At 44.6% G+C, this 19,736-nt stretch overlaps 1 protein-coding gene and 1 long non-coding RNA gene across 3 annotated transcripts; one reads left to right on the forward strand and one right to left on the reverse strand.

Moving 5' to 3' along the window:
• Nucleotides 1–1,173: 1,173 nt before the first annotated feature.
• LOC126652407 (eukaryotic translation initiation factor 3 subunit C-like protein) lies at nt 1,174–17,379 on the reverse strand. Its single transcript, XM_050339143.1, has 9 exons — nt 17,157–17,379; nt 15,054–15,084; nt 12,332–12,426; nt 11,350–11,401; nt 10,650–10,735; nt 9,162–9,286; nt 5,207–5,351; nt 2,396–2,499; nt 1,174–1,424 (listed from the first exon to the last, which is right to left on the reverse strand). The coding sequence occupies exons 1-9, from the start codon at nt 17,301–17,303 to the stop codon at nt 1,217–1,219; spliced, it is 993 nt and encodes a 330-aa protein (XP_050195100.1). The 5' UTR covers nt 17,304–17,379; the 3' UTR covers nt 1,174–1,216.
• Nucleotides 17,380–17,590: 211 nt separating this feature from the next.
• Nucleotides 17,591–19,273, forward strand: LOC126652408 (uncharacterized). Of its 2 annotated transcripts, none has more exons than XR_007631968.1 (3): nt 17,591–17,665; nt 18,146–18,177; nt 19,221–19,273. It is a non-coding gene; the product is annotated as an uncharacterized LOC126652408 (long non-coding RNA). The 2 variants fall into 2 exon arrangements; XR_007631969.1 differs by lacking the exon at nt 17,591–17,665 and adding an exon at nt 17,758–17,832.
• Nucleotides 19,274–19,736: the final 463 nt, after the last annotated feature.

The following is a 19,736-nucleotide window of genomic DNA, read 5'->3' on the forward strand; positions in this document are numbered from 1 at the left end:
TCACCCCATTTAAGTCCAATTTACCCCCATTTAACCCCATTAAAATACAATTTAAATTCAATTTCTCCTCATTTAAACCCAATTTACCCCCATTAAAATCCAATTTACCCCCTTTAAACCCAATTTACCCCCATTTAAATCCAATTTAACCCCCTTTAAATTCAATTTACCCCCAATTAAATCCAATTTACCCCCATTTAACCCCAATTTTCCCCCATTTAAATCCAATTTACCCCCATTTAAAACCAATTTACCCCCATTTAACCCCAATTTACCCCCATTTAAACCCAATTTACCCCTATTTAAATCCAATTTACCCCCATTTAACCCCAATTTCCCCCATTTAAATCCAATTTACCCCCATTTAAATCCAATTTACCCCCATTTACCCCCCATTTCCCCCCAGTACCTTCATGTAGGCGGCCAGGTTGGGGCTCCAGTGAGATGGAGGCCCCAGGAAATCCCAATTAAACCCAATTTAACCCCATTTAAATCCAATTTACCCCCATTTAACCCCCTTAAACTTAATTTACTCCATTTACCCCCACTGAAATCCAATTTAAGTTCAATTTCACCCCATTTAAGTCCAATTTACCCCCATTTAACCCCATTAAAATACAATTTAAATTCAATTTCTCCTCATTTAAACCCAATTTACCCCCATTAAAATCCAATTTACCCCCTTTAAACCCAATTTACCCCCATTTAAATCCAATTTAACCCCCTTTAAATTCAATTTACCCCCAATTAAATCCAATTTACCCCCATTTAACCCCAATTTTCCCCCATTTAAATCCAATTTACCCCCATTTAAAACCAATTTACCCCCATTTAACCCCAATTTCCCCATTTAAATCCAATTTACCCCATTTAAAACCAATTTTACTCCCATTTACCCCCACTAAAATCCAATTTAAATCCAATTTAACCCCATTTAAACCCAATTTCCCCCCAGCCCTTCATGTAGGCGGCCAGGTTGGGGCTCCAGTCGTAGAGGGAGGCCCCAGGAAATCCCAATTAAACCCAATTTAACCCCATTTAACCCCATTAAAATCCAATTTAAATCCAATTTACCCCCATTTACCCCCAACTTACACCCATTCAAATTCACTTTCACCCCGTTTAACCCCCTTTAAATCCAATTTAAATTCAATTTCACCCCATTTAAACCCAATTTAACCCCATTAAATCCAATTTAACCCCATTTAATTTCAATTTAATCCCATTTAACCCCATTAAAATCCAATTTAAACCCAATTTCCCCCCAATTTCCCCCCAGTACCTTCATGTAGGCGGCCAGGTTGGGGTTGTAGTCGTAGAGGGAGGCCACGATGTTGAATTTGATCTTCAGCTCCAGCGGCACCCCCAGGTTGTGCTCGTGGGCCACCGACACCAGGTGCTGCAGCAGCTCGATCTGCGCCGCCCTGGCACCCAAAACCACCAAAAATCCGCTTTTTCCACCCAAAAATCGGCTTCTTTCACCCCAAAAATGGCCAGAACCGGCCTTTTTTACCCAAAAATCCACCTTTTTCACCCCAAAATTGGCTTCTTTCACACCAAAAACGGCCAGAATCGGCCTTTTCAACCCCAAAATCCGAGGTTTTAACCCCAAAATCTGATTTTTTTTAACCCAAGAATGACCAAAATCAGCCTTTTTAACCCCAAAATCCCCATTTCCCTCCAAAATCCCCTTTTTTCTCCTCCATTTTTGCCCCAAAAATCCCTTTTTCCCCCCAAAATCCCCATTTTCCCCCCATTTTTTCCTCAAAAATCCCCATTTTCCCCACTTTTCCTCAAAAATCCCCATTTTTTCCAAAAAAAACCCATTTTCCCCCCAAAATCCCCTTTTTCCTCCTCCATTTTTCCCCAAAAATCCCCTTTTTCCCCCCTAAAATCCCCATTTTCCCCCTCCAAATCCCCATTTTTTTTCCCAACCCCCCCATTTTTGCCCCAAATTCCGATTTTTTCCCCCAAAATCCCATTTTTTCCCTCAAAATCCCTTCTTTTTCCCCTATTTTTGCCCAAAATCCCCATTTTCCCCCCATTTCTTTCCCAACCCCCCCGTTTTTGCCCCAAATCCCGGTTTTTTCTCCCCAAAATCCCCCATTTTTCCCAAAAATCCCCTTTTTTCTCCCTAAAATCCCCATTTTCCCCCTCCAAATCCCCATTTTTTTCCCAACCCCCCCATTTTTGCCCCAAATTCTGATTTTTTCCCCCCAAAAATCCCATTTTTTCCCTCAAAATCCCTTCTTTTTCCCCTATTTTTGCCCAAAATCCCCATTTTCCCCCCATTTTTCCCCACCCCGTTTTGCCCCAAATCCCGGTTTTTTCTCCCCAAAATCCCCATTTTTCCCATTTTTGCCCAAAATCCCCGTTTTTTCCCCCAAATCCCCACCTGTCCGTGCCCTTCTTGCCCCGAGCCTGGAGGATCTCGTTGAGTTTCTTCACCACCAACCCCACGGTGATCTCGGTGCCCTTCGCGAACATTTTCGGCTTCTCCTGCCCCAAAAACACCCAAAATCCACCCAAAATCAGCATTTCCTGCCCCAAAATCAGCATTTCCACCCAAAAATCAGCATTTCCACCCAAAAATCAGCATTTCCTCTAAAAAAATCAGCATTTCCACCCCAAAAATCAGCATTTCCACCAAAAAAATCAGCATTTCCGCCCAAAAATCAGCATTTCCTGCCCCAAAAATCTGAATTTTCACCCCCAAAATCAGATTTTTTCACTCAAAAAATCAGAATTTTCACCCCCCAAAAAATCAGAATTTTTACCCTAAAAACCAGAATTTTCACGCCCAAAAATTGGAATTTTCCCCCCAAAAAATCAGCAATTCCACCCCAAATCGGAATTTTCGCCCAGAAATCGAATTTTTGCCCTAAAATAGAAATTTTCATTCACCCTAAAAACCTGACTTTTGCCCCAAAATCGGAATTTTCGCCCCAAAAATTGGAATTTCCACCCCAAAAATCGGAATTCTCGCCCCAAAAATCGGAATTTCCACCCCAAAAATCAGAATTTTCGCCCCAAAAATCAGAAGTTTCTACCCAGAAACCAGAAATTTCCGCTCCAAAATCAGAATTTTCACCCCAAAAATCCAAATTTTCACCCAAAAATCGGAATTCTCACCCCCAAAATCCAAATTTTCACCCCAAAAAATCCGAATTTTTACCTAATTGAGGGGTTACCCCAGCAAAGCCTTTTTTTTAACCCAAAAATCAGAATTTTCCATCCAGAAACCAGCAATTTCTGCTCCAAAATCGGAATTTTCCACCCCAAAAATCGGAATTTTCGCCCCAAAAATTGGAATTTTTGCCCCAAAAATCGGAATTTTCGCCCCCAAAAATCGGAATTTTCACCCCAAAAAATCAGCATTTCCACCCCTTTAAAAACCAGAATTTTAACCCTAAAAAAATCATAATTTCCAACAAAAAAAATCAGAATTTTCCCCTCCAAAAATCAGAATTTTTACCCTAAAAGAATCAGAGGTTTTCACCCCAAAATCAGAATTTTTCACCCAAAAAAATCAGAATTTTTCACCCCAAAAATCAGAATTTTTCACCAAAAAAAAATCAAATTTTCACCCTAAAAAATCAGAATTTTCACCCAATAAACCAGAATTTTTCACCCCAAAAATCAGAATTTTCACCCTCTAAGAAAATAAAAAATTTCACCAAAAACCCAAAATTTTTAACCAAAAAAATTTATCAAATTTTCACTCAAAAAATCACATTTCTCACCCTCAAAATCAGATTTTTTCACCAAAAAAATCAAAATCCTTAACCAAATAAAATAAAGCCGAATTTTCACCCAAAATCACCATTTTTTCCCCAAAAAAATTCCCCTCCAAAAATCCGAATTTTCACCCCCAAAATCACCCTTTCCTTCTCCAAAAATCAGAATTTTCACCAAAAAAAACCCCAAACATCAAGATTTTCACCAAATCACCGGCTTTTCCCCCCAAAAACCCCCGTTTTTTATCAAAAAAAATCAGACTTTTGAGCCAAAACTTGCGTTTTTTGCCCCAAAATTTGGAACGTTTGCCCCAAAAATCAGAATTTTCGCCCCCAAAAATCGGAATTTTCACCCCAAAAAATCAGCATTTCCACCCCAAAAATCAGCATTTCCACCCCTTTAAAAACCAGAATTTTAACCCTAAAAAAATCATAATTTCCAACAAAAAAAATCAGAATTTTCCCCTCCAAAAATCAGAATTTTTACCCTAAAAGAATCAGAGGTTTTCACCCCATAATCAGAATTTCTACCTCAAAAATCAGAATTCTCACCCCCAAAAAATCAGAATTTTCACCAAAAAAATCAAAATTTTCACGAAAACCGGAATTTTCACCAAAAATATTATCAAATTTTCACCCTAAAAAAATCAGAATTTTCACCCCCAGAATCAGAATTTTTCACCAAAAAAAAATCAGAACTTTCACAAAAAAATCAGAATCTTTCCACCTCAAAAAATCAGAATTTTCCCCTCCAAAAACCAGCATTTCCACCCTAAAAAAATCCCCATTTCCAACAAAAAAAAATCACAATTTCTACTCCGAAAATCACAATTTTGACCCTAAAAAAATCCCGATTTTTCACCCAAAATGAGGATTTTCACCCCAAAATCAGACTTTTGAGCCAAAACTTGCGTTTTTTGCCCCAAAATTTGGAACGTTTGCCCCAAAAATCAGAATTTTCGCCCCCAAAAATCGGAATTTTCACCCCAAAACATCAGCATTTCCACCCCAAAAATCAGCATTTCCACCCCTTTAAAAACCAGAATTTTAACCCTAAAAAAATCATAATTTCCAACAAAAAAAATCAGAATTTTCCCCTCCAAAAATCAGAATTTTTACCCTAAAAAAAATCAGAGGTTTTCACCCCATAATCAGAATTTCTACCTCAAAAATCAGAATTCTCACCCCCAAAAAATCAGAATTTTCACCAAAAAACCCCAGAATTTTCATAAAAAGAAATCAGGATTTCCACCCCAAAAAAATCAGAATTTTTCACCCTAAAAAAATCAGAATTTTCCCCTTTAAAAACCAGCGTTTCCACCCTAAAAAATCCCCATTTCCACCGAAAAAAATCAGAATTTCCCTAAAAAAATGCCGATTTTTCACCCCAAATCAGGAATTTCACCCCAAAATCAGAATTTTGAGCCAAAACTTGGGTTTTTTGCCCCAAAATGTTGTTTTTTGCTGACCTTGACGAGGGGGACTCCGCCCTTGACCTTCTCCCACTCCCCCCCTTCCTCCTCCTCCTCCTCCTCCTCGCGCCGCGTCTTCCGCTCCAGCTTCTTCTTCGCCTTCTCCTCCCGGCGCCGCTCGGCCCCGCGCCGCTCCTCGTCCCTAAATTGGGGATTTAGAAATCCCAGAAATCCCAAAAATCCCAAAAAATCCAAAATTCCACCCCAGAAATCCCAAAAATCCTAAAAAATCCCAAAATCCCACCCCAGAAATCCCCAGGGATCTCCTCTCGGCCCCGCGCCGCTCCTCGTCCCTAAATTGGGGATTTAGAAATCCCAGAAATCCCAAAAATCCCAAAATCCAAAATTCCACCCCAGAAATCCCAAAATCCTAAAATCCCACCCCAGAAATCCCAGAAATCCCCAAAATCCCAGAAAATCCCACCCCAAAATCCGAAAAATTGCAAAATCCACCCTAGAAATCCCAGAAATTCCAAAAATCCAAAAAAATCCAAAATTCCACCCCAGAAATCCCAAAAATCCCAAAAAATCCCAGAAATCCCCAGGGATCTACTCTCGGCTCCGCGGTGTTCCTCGTCCCTAAATTGGGGATTTAGAAATCCCAAAAATCCCAGAAAATCCCACCCCAAAAATCCACAAAAATCCCACCCCAAAAATCCCAGGAATTCCAAAAATCACCCCCCAAAAATCCCAAAAATCCATGGATTCTGCCCCAGAAATCCCCAGGGATCTCCTCTCGGCCCCGCGCCGCTCCTCGTCCCTAAATTGGGGATTTAGAAATCCCAGAAATCCCAAAAAATCCAAAAAAATCCAAAATCCCACCCCAGAAATCCCAAAAATCCCCAAAAATCCCAGAAAATCCACCCCAAAAATCCAAAAAATTGCAAAATCCCACCCCAGAAATCCCAGAAATCCCAAAATCCCAAAAATCCAAAATTCCACCCCAGAAATCCTAAAAATCCCAAAATCCCACTCCAGAAATCCCAGAAATCCCAAAAATCCCAGAAAATCCCACCCCAAAAATCCAGAAAAAATTGCAAAATTCCACCCCAGAAATCCCAGAAATCCCAAAAATCCAAAAAATCAAAATTCACCCCAGAAATCCCAAAAATCCTAAAATCCCACCCTAGAATCCCAGAAATCCCAAAAATCAAAAAATCCAAAATTCCACCCAGAAATCCCAAAATCCTAAAAATCCCAAAATCCACCCTAGAAATCCCAGAAATCCCAAAATCCCAAAATTCAAAATTCACCCAGAAATCCCAAAATCCTAAAAATCCCAAAATCCCACCTCAGAAATCCCAGAAATCCCAAAAATCCCAGAAAATCCAAAATTCCACCCTAGAAATCCCAGAAATCCTAAAAATCAAAATCCCACCCTAGAAATCCCAGAAATCCCAAAATCCCAGAAATCCCAAAAATCCCGTCCCAAAAATCCAAAAATCCCCAAAATCCCATGGATTCTGCCCCAAAAAATCCCCAAAATCCATGGATTCTACCCCAGAAATCTCCTCTCGGCCCATGTGCGTTCCTCGTCCCTAAATTGGGGATTTAGAAATCCCAGAAATCCCAAAAATCCAAAAAAATCCAAAATTCCCACCCAGAAATCCCACAGATCCCAAAATCCCACCCCAAAATCCCAAAATCCATGGATTCTACCTCAGAAATCTCCTCTCGGCTCAGGCGTTCCTCGTCCCTAAATTGGGATTTAGAAATCCCAGAAATCCCAAAATCCAAAAAAATCCCAAAATTCCACCCCAGAAATCCCAAAAATCCCACCCCAAAAATCCCCAAAATCCCAAGGATTCTGCCCCAAAAAATCCCAAAAATCCATGGATTCTGCCCCAGAAATCCCCAGGGATCTCCTCTCGGCCCCGCGCCGCTCCTCGTCCCTAAATTGGGGATTTAGAAATCCCAGAAATCCCAAAAAATCCAAAAAAATCCAAAATCCCACCCCAGAAATCCCAAAAATCCCCAAAAATCCCAGAAAATCCCACCCCAAAAATCCGAAAAAATTGCAAAAATCCCACCCCAGAAATCCCAGAAATCCCAAAAATCCAAAAAAATCCAAAATTCCACCCCAGAAATCCTAAAAAATCCCAAAATCCCACCCCAGAAATCCCAGAAATCCCAAAAAATCCCAGAAAATCCCACCCCAAAAATCCAAAAAATTGCAAAAATCCCACCCCAGAAATCCCAGAAATCCCAAAAATCCAAAAAATCCAAAATTCCACCCCAGAAATCCCAAAAATCCTAAAATCCCACCCCAGAAATCCCAGAAATCCCAAAAATCCCAAAAAATCCAAAATTCCACCCCAGAAATCCCAAAAATCCTAAAAAATCCCAAAATTCCACCCAGAAATCCCAGAAATCCCAAAAATCCCAAAAAATCCAAAATTCCACCCCAGAAATCCCAAAATCCTAAAAATCCCAAAATCCCACCCCAGAAATCCCAGAAATCCTAAAAATCCCAGAAAATCCAAAATTCCACCCCAGAAATCCCAAAATCCTAAAAATCCCAAAATCCCACCCAGAAATCCCAGAAATCCCAAAATCCCAGAAATCCCAAAAATCCCGTCCCAAAATCCAAAAATCCCCAAAATCCCATGGATTCTGCCCCAAAAAATCCCCAAAATCCATGGATTCTACCCCAGAAATCTCCTCTCGGCCCCGCGCCGCTCCTCGTCCCTAAATTGGGGATTTAGAAATGCCAGAAATCCCAAAAATCCCAGAAATCCCAATCAAAAATCCCAAAAATCCCAGAAATTCAAAAATCCCACCTCAGAAATCCCAAAAATCCCAAAAATCCCAGAATTACACCCCAGAAATCCCAAAATCCCCAAAATGCACTCCAAAATCCCAGAAATTCCAAAATCCGTCCCAAAAATCTCAGAAATCCGTGGATCCCAGAAATCCCCAAAAATCCCATCCTAAAAATCCCCAAAATCCCCAAAAATCCCACCCCAAAAATCCCAGAAATCCTCAGAAATCTCCTCTCGTCTACGCTGCTCCTCGTCCCTAAATTAGGGATTTAAAAATCACAAAATCCCACCCCAAAATCCCACCCCAGAAATCCCAAAAATCCCATCCTAAAAATCCCCAAAAATCCACGGATTCTGCCCCAAAAAATCCCCAAAATCCATGGATTCTGCCCCAGAAATCTCCTCTCGGCTCCGCTGCGTTCCTCGTCCCTAAATTGGGGATTTAGAAATCCCAGAAATCCCAAAAATCCAAAAAAATCCAAAATTCCACCCCAGAAATCCCAAAAATCCTAAAGAATCCCAAAATCCCACCCCAGAAATCCCAGAAATCCCAAAAAATCCAAAATCCCACCCCAGAAATCCCAAAAATCCCAAAAAATCCAAAAATTCCACCCCAAAAATCCCACCCCAAATATCCGAAAAAATCACAAAAATCCCACCCCAAAAATCCCAAAAAATCCCAAAAATCCCACCCCAAAAATCCCAGGAATTCCAAAAATCACCCCCCAAAAATCCACAAAAATCCCACCCCAAAAATCCACAAAAATCCCACCCTAAAAAATCCAAAAATCCCACTCCAAAAATCCCAAGAATTCCAAAAATCACAGCCCAAAAATGCCAGAAATTCCAAAAATCCCACCCCAAAAATCCACAAAAATCCCACCCCAAAAATCCCAAAAATCCCAAAAATTCCAAAAAATCCCAAAATTACACCCAAAAATCCCCAAAATCCCCTGGATTCTGCCCCAGAAATCCCAAAAATCCCCAAAAATCCCAAAATCCCACCCCAAAAATCCCCAAAATCCCAGAAATCCCCCGCGCCGCTCCTCGTCCCTAAATCACGGATCCTGGGAATCCCAGAAATCCCAAAAAAACCAGAAATCCCACAAATCCCGCCCCCCAGATCCCAGAAATCCCCCAGATCCCAGAAATCCCAGAAATCCCCCAAATTCCCCCCAAATCCCCCTCACTTTTTGAGGAATTTGGAGGCCAGGGAGGTGAATTTCCCGTCGTCCTCGTCCGACTCCGAGTCCGACTCCGAGGAGTCGTCGCCCCAATCCTCATCTGACTCCGACTCCGAGCCAGACTCCTCCTCCTGGAACACAAATTTACCCATGGGACACCCCAAAAACACCCAAAACAACCCAAAATTCAAAAAAATCACCCCAAAAACCCCCAAAATCCCCCCTAAAAACCCCCAATAACTCCCCAGGGACCCCCCAATCCTCATCTGACTCCGACTCCGAGCCAGACTCCTCCTCCTGGAACACAAATTTACTGATGGGGCACCCCAAAAACACCCAAAACAACCCAAAATTCCAAAAAATCACCCCAAAATCACCCTAAAACCCAAAAAATCACCCCAAAAACACCCAAAAATCACCTCAAAACCACCCAAAAATCACCCCAAAACCCCCCCAGGGACCCCCCAATCCTCATCTGACTCCGACTCCGAGCCAGACTCCTCCTCCTGGAACACAAATTTACTGATGGGGCACCCCAAAACACCAAAACAAACCCAAAATTCAAAAAATCACCCAAAATCACCTAAAAACACAAATATCACCTCAAAACCCCAGGGACCCCCAATCCTCGTCAGGCTCCGACTCGAGCCCGACTCCTCCTGGAACACAAATTTATTGATGGGACAGTCAAAACACCCAAACACCAACAAAAATCACCCCAATCACCTAAAACCCAAAATCACCAAAACACCCAAAATCACCTAAACACCCAAAATCACCTCAGATCAAAATCACCAAAACCCCAGACTCATCCTCGTCAGATCAACCCGACCCGACTCCTCCTGGAACACAAATTTATTGATGGACAGCCCAAAAACCAAAACAACCCAAAAATCACCCCAAATCTAAAATCACCTCAAACCCCCAAAATCACCCTAAACCCACCAAAATCACCCAGGACAGCCACAAAAACACCCAAACAACCTAAAATTCACAAAAAATCACCCCAAAATCACCCTAAACCCAAAAATCACCCTCAAATACCTAAAATCACCTCAAAATCACCTCAAATCACACCTCAAAAACACCAAAAATCACCCAAAACCCCCAGGGACCCCCAATCCTCGTCAGGCTCCGACTCCGACCCCGACTCCTCCTCCTGGAACACAAATTTATTGATGGGACAGCCCAAAAACACCCAAAACAACCCAAAAATCACCCCAAAATCCCAAAAATCACCTCAAACCCCCCAAAATCACCCTAAACCCACCAAAAATCACCCTAAAACCACCAAAAATCACCTAAAAACACCAAAAATCACCTTAAAACCACCAAAAATCACCTCAAAACCATCAAAAATCACCTCAAAACCCCCAAAATCACCCTAAAACCACAAAAAAATCACCTCAAAACCACCAAAAATCACCCTAAATTTCCAAAAATCATCCTAAAAACACCAAAAATCACCCCAAAACCCCCCCGAAAAGTCCCCACCTTGAACCTCCCCCGGGTCTCGTCGCGGTCCCGGCGCTTCAGGAACGTCCCGGGCTCGTCCTCGGCCCCCGAAGAGGAGGCAGAACCTGCAGGGGACACCAAAAACACCCCAAAATCAGCCCCAAAACCCCAAAACCAACCCAAAGGGATGTAAAACACCACAATTTACCCCAAAACCACCCCAAAAAACTCTCGAAACGAGCCCGAAACGCCCCAAAATGAGGCCAAAATGAGCCCAAAACCACCCAAAATGAGCCCAAAACCACCCAAAATGAGCCCAAAACACCCCAAAATGACCTCAAAATGAGCCCAAAACCCCCAAAATGAGCCCTAAATGAACCCAAAACAACCTGAAATGAGCCCAAAACACCCCAAAATGAGCTCAAAATGAGCCCAAAACCACCCAAAATGAGCCCCAAATGACCCCAAACCCCCCGAAATGACCTCGAAATGACCCCAAAACCACCCAAAATGAACCCAAAATGAGCCCAAAATGACCCCAAAACCCCTGAAATGAACCCAAAATGAGCCCCAAATGACCCCAAACCCCGAAATGACCTCGAAATGACCCCAAAACCACCCAAAATGAGTCCAAAATGACCTCAAAAGACCCTGAAATGAGCCCAAAACCCCCAAAATGACCCCAAACCCCCCAAATTGTCCCAAAATCCCCCAAAATGCCCCCAAAATCCCCCCAAACCTTCGGAGTCCCTCCTGCTTTTCTCCTCGTCCTCGTCCGACTGCTCCGGGTTCTGCAAAAAAAATGACCCCAAAAATGACCCCAAACTGCCCCAAAAATGACCCCAAAATCAGCCCCTGAATCAAAAAGACCCCAAAAGCAGCCATTTTAACCCCAGAAAAATCCAAAAATCCCATTTTAGACCCCTTTACCCTCCCAAAAGTCCCATTGAACCCCATTTTAACCCCAGGAAATCCCATTTTAGCCCCATTAAATCCCATTTTAACCCCAAATTAACCCCAGTAAATCCCATTTTAACCCCACTAAATCCCATTTTAACCCCAATAAATTCCCATAAATCCCATTTTAGCCCCATTAAACCCCATTTTAACCCAAATAAATCCCATTTTAACCCCAAATTAACCCCAGTAAATCCCATTTTAACCCCAATAAATCCCATTTTAACCCCATTAAATCCCCTTTTAACCCCATTATAACCCCAATAAATCCCATTTTAACCCCATTAAATCCCATTTTAACCCCATTTTAACCCCATCAAACCCCATTCTAACCCCATTTTAACCCCATTAAATCCCATTTTAACCCCATTTTAACCCCATCAAACCCCATTCTAACCCCATTAAATCCCATTTTAACCCCATTAAATCCCATTTTAACCCCATTTTAACCCCATTTTAACCCCATTAAACCCCATTTTAACCCCATTTTAACCCCATTAAACCCCATTTTAACCCCATTTTAGCCCCATTAAATCCCATTTTAACCCCATTTTAACCCCATTAAACCCCATTTTAACCCCATTAAATCCCATTTTAACCCCATTTTAACCCCATTAAATCTCATTTTAACCCCATTTTAACCCCATCAAACCCCATTCTAACCCCGTTAAATCCCATTTTAACCCCATTAAATCTCATTTTAACCCCCTCCCAACCAAATGACCCCCTAATTAGCCCCTAATTAGCCCTAATTAGCGCCCCACCTGTCGGTAGGCGGCGATCTGGGCCTCGTAGTCTCGGTTGTATTTGCGGAGCTTCTGCCGGAGGGAGCTCAGGGCCTTGGCGTTGTTCTTGTTCATCTTCTTCTTCCCCTCCTTGTCCTCCCATAACTGAAAACACCAAAAAAATGTGAAATTTAAAAATTCCTTGAAAAACCCCCAAAAAACGGCGCAAAAACGGCCAAAAACGGGTGAAAAACGGTGAAAAAATGGCAAAAAATGGCCCAAAACTCAGGGTTTTGGCGTTGTTCTTGTTCATCTTTTTCTTCCCCTCCTTGTCCTCCCATAACTGAAAACACCAAAAAAATGTGAAATTCAAAAATTCCCCGAAAGAAACCCAAAAAATGGAGCAAAAACGGCCAAAAACGGGTGAAAAACGGTGAAAAATGGTCAAAAAATGGCAAAAAATGGCCCAAAACTCAGGGGTTTGGCGTTGTTCTTGTTCATCTTCTTCTTCCCTTCTTTGTCCTCCTACAGCTAAAAATGTGAAATAAATGTGAAATTCAAAAATTCCCCGAAAAAAACCCAAAAAACAACACAAAAACGGCCAAAAACGGGTGAAAAATGGTGAAAAAATGGCCAAAAAACGGTGAAAAAAGGAAGGAATTCAGGGGTTTGGGGTTGTTCTTGTTCATCTTCTTCTTCCCCTCCTTGTCCTCCCATAACTAAAAATGTGAAAAAAATGTGAAATTCAAGAATTGCTAAAAAAATACCCAAAAAAACGGTGCAAAAATGGCCAAAAACGGGCGAAAAATGGCAAAAAAATGGCAAAAAACGGTCAAAAAATGACCCAAAACTCAGGGCCTTGGCATTGTTCTTGTTCGTCTTCTTCTTCCCTTCTTTGTCCTCCCACAGCTAAAAATATCAAAAAAAAGTGAAATTCAAAAATTCCCTGAAAAAAACCAAAAAAACGGCGCAAAAATGGCCAAAAACGGGTGAAAAATGGTGAAAAAATGGCCAAAAAACGGTGAAAAAAGGAAGGAATTCAGCGCTTTGGGGTTGTTCTTGTTCATCTTCTTCTTCCCCTCCTTGTCCTCCCATAACTAAAAATAGGAAAAAAATGTGAAATTTAAAAATTCCTTGAAAAAAACCCAAAAAACGGCACAAAAACGGCCAAAAACGGGCAAAAAATGGCAAAAAATGGCAAAAACGGGTCAAAAATGACCCAAAACTCAGGGCCTTGGCATTGTTCTTGTTCGTCTTCTTCTTCCTTCTTTGTCCTCCCACAGCTAAAAATATCAAAAAAAAGTGAAATTCAAGAATTCCCTGAAAAAAACCCCAAAAAAACGGCGCAAAAACGGCCAAAAAAGGCTTAAAAATGAGTGAAAAATGGCAAAAAACGGTGAAAAAAGGAAGGAATTCAGGGGTTTGGGGTTGTTCTTGTTCATCTTCTTCTTCCCCTCCTTGTTCTCCCATAACTAAAAATAGGAAAAAAATGTGAAATTTAAAAATTCCTTGAAAAAAACCCAAAAAACGGCACAAAAACGGCCAAAAACGGGCAAAAAATGGCAAAAAAATGGCAAAAAACGGGCAAAAAATGACCCAAAACTCAGGGCCTTGGCATTGTTCTTGTTCGTCTTCTTCTTCCCTTCTTTGTCCTCCCACAGCTAAAAATATCAAAAAAAAGTGAAATTCAAGAATTCCCTGAAAAAACCCCCCAAAAAACGGCGCAAAAACGGCCAAAAAAGGCTTAAAAATGAGTGAAAAATGGCAAAAAACGGTGAAAAAAGGAAGGAATTCAGGGGTTTGGGGTTGTTCTTGTTCATCTTCTTCTTCCCCTCCTTGTCCTCCCATAACTAAAAATGTGAAAAAAATGTGAAATTCAAGAATTGCTAAAAAAATACCCAAAAAAACGGCGCAAAAATGGCCAAAAACGGGCGAAAAATGGCAAAAAAATGGCAAAAACGGTCAAAAAATGACCCAAAACTCAGGGCCTTGGCATTGTTCTTGTTCGTCTTCTTCTTCCCTTCTTTGTCCTCCCACAGCTAAAAATATCAAAAAAAAGTGAAATTCAAAAATTCCCTGAAAAAAACCAAAAAAACGGCGCAAAAATGGCCAAAAACGGGTGAAAAATGGTGAAAAAATGGCCAAAAAACGGTGAAAAAAGGAAGGAATTCAGCGCTTTGGGGTTGTTCTTGTTCATCTTCTTCTTGCCCTCCTTGTCCTCCCATAACTAAAAATGTGAAAAAAAGGTGAAATTCAAAAATTGCTAAAAAAATACCCAAAAAAACGGTGCAAAAATGGCCAAAAACGGGCAAAAAATGGCAACAAAAATGGCAAAAAACGGTCAAAAAATGACCCAAAACTCAGGGCCTTGGCATTGTTCTTGTTCGTCTTCTTCTTCCCTTCTTTGTCCTCCCACAGCTAAAAATATCAAAAAAAAGTGAAATTCAAAAATTCCCTGAAAAAACCCCCCAAAAAATGGCGCAAAAACGGCCAAAAAAGGGTTAAAAATGGGTGAAAAATGGCAAAAAACGGTGAAAAAAGGAAGGAATTCAGGGGTTTGGGGTTGTTCTTGTTCATCTTCTTCTTCCCCTCCTTGTCCTCCCATAACTAAAAATGTGAAAAAAATGTGAAATTCAAGAATTGCTAAAAAATACCCAAAAAACGGCGCAAAAATGGCCAAAAGCAGGCGAAAAATGGCAAAAAATGGCAAAAACGGTCAAAAATGACCCAAAACTCAGGGCCTTGGCATTGTTCTTGTTCGTCTTCTTCTTCCCTTCTTTGTCCTCCCACAGCTAAAAATATCAAAAAAAAGTGAAATTCAAAAATTCCCCGAAAAAAACCAAAAAAACGGCGCAAAAATGGCCAAAAACGGGTGAAAAATGGTGAAAAAATGGCCAAAAAACGGTGAAAAAAGGAAGGAATTCAGCGCTTTGGGGTTGTTCTTGTTCATCTTCTTCTTCCCCTCCTTGTCCTCCCATAACTAAAAATGTGAAAAAAATGTGAAATTCAAGAATTGCTAAAAAAATACCCAAAAAAACGGTGCAAAAATGGCCAAAAACGGGCAAAAAATGGGCAAAAAATAGCGAAAAACAGGCAAAAAATGGGTAAAAAAGGAGGGAATTCAGGGTTTTGGGGTTGTTCTTGTTCATCTTTTTCTTCCCCTCCTTGTCCTCCCATAACTAAAAACACCAAAAAAAGGTGAAATTCAAAAATTTCCTAAAAAAACCCCAAAAAACGGCGCAAAAACGGCCGAAAACGGGCAAAAAACGGTGAAAAAATGGCCAAAAAATGGCGAAAAATGGTCAAAAAATGGACCAAAACTCACCTCAAATCACTCCAAAACCATCTCAAATCTCCCCAAATCTTCCAGGTGAGACCCCACCTGGCTCAGGTACCTGCCCAGGTGACTCCAGGTGACCAAAAACAACCAAATAATCCCCTTTTTCTGACCCAAAATCACCTCAAATCACCCCAAAATCACCTCAAATCACCCCAAAATCACCTCAAATCCCCCCAAAATCATCCCAGAATCATCTCAAATCCCCCCAAATCTTCCCTGAACCCCTCCAGGTGAGTTCCTGGACCCCCCAGGTGAGACCCCACCTGGCTCAGGAACCTGCCCAGGTGAGTCCAGGGGAGCAAAACCAACCAATTAACTCCACTGTAATGCCCCAAAACCACCCCAAATCACCCCAAAATGACCTCAAATCACCCCCAAATCACCTCAAATCACCCCAAATCCCCCCCAACCCCCCCAGGTGAGTTCCTGGACCTCCAGGTGAGACCCCACCTGGTTCAGGAACCTGCCCAGGTGAGTCCAGGGGAGCAAAACCAACCAATTAACTCCACTTTAATGCCCCGAAACCACCTCAAATCACCCCAAAATCACCCAAAATGACCTCAAATCCCCCCAAATCCCCCCCAGGTGAGCCCAGGTGGGCGGGTACCTCGTTCAGGTAGTCCTCCAGGTTCGCCAGGATCCTCAGGTAGAACCTGGGGGTGCCCTCCCTGTCCACCCCAGGGTCCCAAACCCACCTCAAATCACCCCAAAACGACCTCAGATCACCCCAAAATCACCTCAAATCACCCCAAATCTTTTCCCAAACCCCCCCAGGTGAGACCCCACCTGCCCAGATGAGTCCAGGGGAGCAAAACCAACCCAACAATCCCCTTTTTCTGACCCAAAATCGCCTCAAATCACCCCAAAATCACCTCAAATCACCCCAAAACGACCTCAAATCACCCCAAAATCATCCCAGAATCATCTCAAATCACCCCAAATCTTCCCTAAACCCCCCAGGTGAGTTCCTGGACCCACAGGTGAGACCCCACCTGGTTCAGGAACCTGCCCAGGTGACTCCAGGTGACCAAAACCAACCAATTAACTCCACTTTAATGCCCCGAAACCACCTCAAATCACCCCAAAATGACCTCAAATCACCCCAAAATCACCTCAAATCATCCCAAAATCACCCAAAATGACCTCAAATCCCCCCAAACCCCCCCCAGGTGAGCCCAGGTGAGCGGGTACCTCGTTCAGGTAGTCCTCCAGGTCCGCCAGGATCCTCAGGTAGAACCTGGGGGTGCCCTCCCTGTCCACCCCAGGGTCCCAAACCCACCTCAAATCACCCCAAAACGACCTCAGATCACCCCCAAATCACCTCAAATCACCCCAAATCTTTTCCCAAACCCCCCCAGGTGAGACCCCACCTGCCCAGATGAGTCCAGGGGAGCAAAACCAACCCAACAATCCCCTTTTTCTGACCCAAAATCACCTCAAATCACCCCAAAATCACCTCAAATCCCCCCAAATCTTCCCTAAACCCCCCAGGTGAGTTCCTGGACCCCCCAGGTGGGCGGGTACCTCGTTCAGGTAGTCCTCCAGGTCGGCCAGGATCCTCAGGTAGAACCTGGGGGTGCCCTCCCTGTCCACCACCCCCTTGGCCTTGGCCCAGGCCCGGCCCAGCAGCTCGAACTCCTCGAGGCAGCGCGAGACGTCGCGGATCTTCATCGCGTTCCGGATCGACCGGATCAGGTTGGACAGCTCCTCGTACCTGGACAGGTGAGAAGGGACAGGTGAGGGGTCAGGGATAGGTTATTGGGGTCACAGGGACAGGTTTGGGGTCCCAGGGACAGGTTTGGGGTCCCAGGGACAGCCCCAGGATCTTCATCGCGTTCCGGATGGAGCGGATCAGGTTGGACAGCTCCTCGTACCTGGGACAGGTGAGATGGGACAGGTGAGGTGGGGGAGGGGTCCCAGGGACAGGTTTGGGGTCCCAGGGACAGGTCTGGGGTCCCAGGGACAGCCCCAGGATCTTCATCGCGTTCCGGATGGAGCGGATCAGGTTGGACAGCTCCTCGTACCTGGGACAGGTGGGACAGGTGAGACATGGACAGGTGAGATGGGATAGGTTATTGGGGTCACAGGGACAGGTTTGGGGTCACAGGGACAGGTTTGGGGTCACAGGGACAGCCCCAGGATCTTCATCGCGTTCCGGATGGAGCGGATCAGGTTGGACAGCTCCTCGTACCTGGGACAGGTGAGACAGGTGAGACATGGACAGGTGAGACAGGTGAGACAGGGACAGGTGAGACAGGACAGGGGTCCCAGGGACAGGTTTGGGGTCACAGGGACAGGTTTGGGGTCCCAAGGACAGCCCCAGGATCTTCATCGCGTTCCGGATGGAGCGGATCAGGTTGGACAGCTCCTCGTACCTGGGACAGGTGAGATGGGACAGGTGAGGGGGGGGAGGGGTCACAGGGACAGGTTTGGGGTCACAGGGACAGCCCCAGGATCTTCATCGCGTTCCGGATCGAGCGGATCAGGTTGGACAGCTCCTCGTACCTGTACAGGTGAGATGGGACAGGTGAGGGGTCAATGACAGGTTATTGGGGTCACAGGGACAGGTTTGGGGTCACAGCGACAGGTTATTGGGGTCACAGGGACAGGTTTGGGGTCACAGGGACAGGTTTGGGGTCCCAAGGACAGCCCCAGGATCTTCATCGCGTTCCGGATCGAGCGGATCAGGTTGGACAGCTCCTCGTACCTGGGACAGGTGAGATGGGACAGGTGAGGGGTCAGGGATGGGGGGAGGGGTCACAGGGACAGGACAGGGGTCACAGGGACAGGTTTGGGGTCACAGGGACAGCCCCAGGATCTTCATCGCGTTCCGGATGGAGCGGATCAGGTTGGACAGCTCCTCGTACCTGGGACAGGTGAGACATGGACAGGTGAGGGGTCAGGGATAGGTTATTGGGGTCACAGGGACAGGTTTGGGGTCACAGGGACAGGTTTGGGGTCACAGGGACAGGTTTGGGGTCCCAGGGACAGCCCCAGGATCTTCATCGCGTTCCGGATGGAGCGGATCAGGTTGGACAGCTCCTCATACCTGTACAGGTGAGACAGGTGAGACATGGACAGGTGAGACAGGACAGGTGAGATGGGATAGGTTATTGGGGTCACAGGGACAGGTTTGGGGTCACAGGGACAGCCCCAGGATCTTCATCGCGTTCCGGATGGAGCGGATCAGGTTGGACAGCTCCTCGTACCTGGGACAGGTGAGACAGGTGAGACAGGGACAGGTGAGACAGGACAGGGGTCACAGGGACAGGTTTGGGGTCACAGGGACAGGTTTGGGGTCACAGGGACAGGTTTGGGGTCCCAGGGACAGCCCCAGGATCTTCATCGCGTTCCGGATGGAGCGGATCAGGTTGGACAGCTCCTCGTACCTGGACAGGTGAGATGGGACAGGTGAGGTGGGGGAGGGGTCACAGGGACAGGTTTGGGGTCACAGGGACAGGTTTGGGGTCCCAGGGACAGCCCCAGGATCTTCATCGCGTTCCGGATGGAGCGGATCAGGTTGGACAGCTCCTCGTACCTGGGACAGGTGGGACAGGTGAGATGGGACAGGTGAGGAGTCAATGACAGGTTATTGGGGTCAATGACAGGTTATTGGGGTCAATGACAGGTTATTGGGGTCACAGGGACAGGTTATTGGGGTCCCAGGGACAGCCCCAGGATCTTCATCGCGTTCCGGATCGAGCGGATCAGGTTGGACAGCTCCTCGTACCTGTACAGGTGAGATGGGACAGGTGAGGGGTCAATGACAGGTTATTGGGGTCAATGACAGGTTATTGGGGTCACAGGGACAGGTTTGGGGTCACAGGGACAGGTTTGGGGTCACAGGGACAGCCCCAGGATCTTCATCGCGTTCCGGATGGAGCGGATCAGGTTGGACAGCTCCTCGTACCTGGGACAGGTGAGACAGGTGAGACATGGGACAGGTGAGGTGGGGGAGGGGTCACAGGGACAGGTTTGGGGTCCCAGGGACAGCCCCAGGATCTTCATTGCGTTCCGGATGGAGCGGATCAGGTTGGACAGCTCCTCGTACCTGGGACAGGTGAGACATGGACAGGTGAGGGGTCAGGGATGGGGGAGGGGTCA

The sequence above is a fragment of the Myiozetetes cayanensis genome, unplaced genomic scaffold (assembly GCF_022539395.1).
Source record: "Myiozetetes cayanensis isolate MyiCay16 unplaced genomic scaffold, myiCay2020 scf830, whole genome shotgun sequence".
NCBI classification, from domain to species: Eukaryota; Metazoa; Chordata; class Aves; order Passeriformes; family Tyrannidae; genus Myiozetetes; species Myiozetetes cayanensis.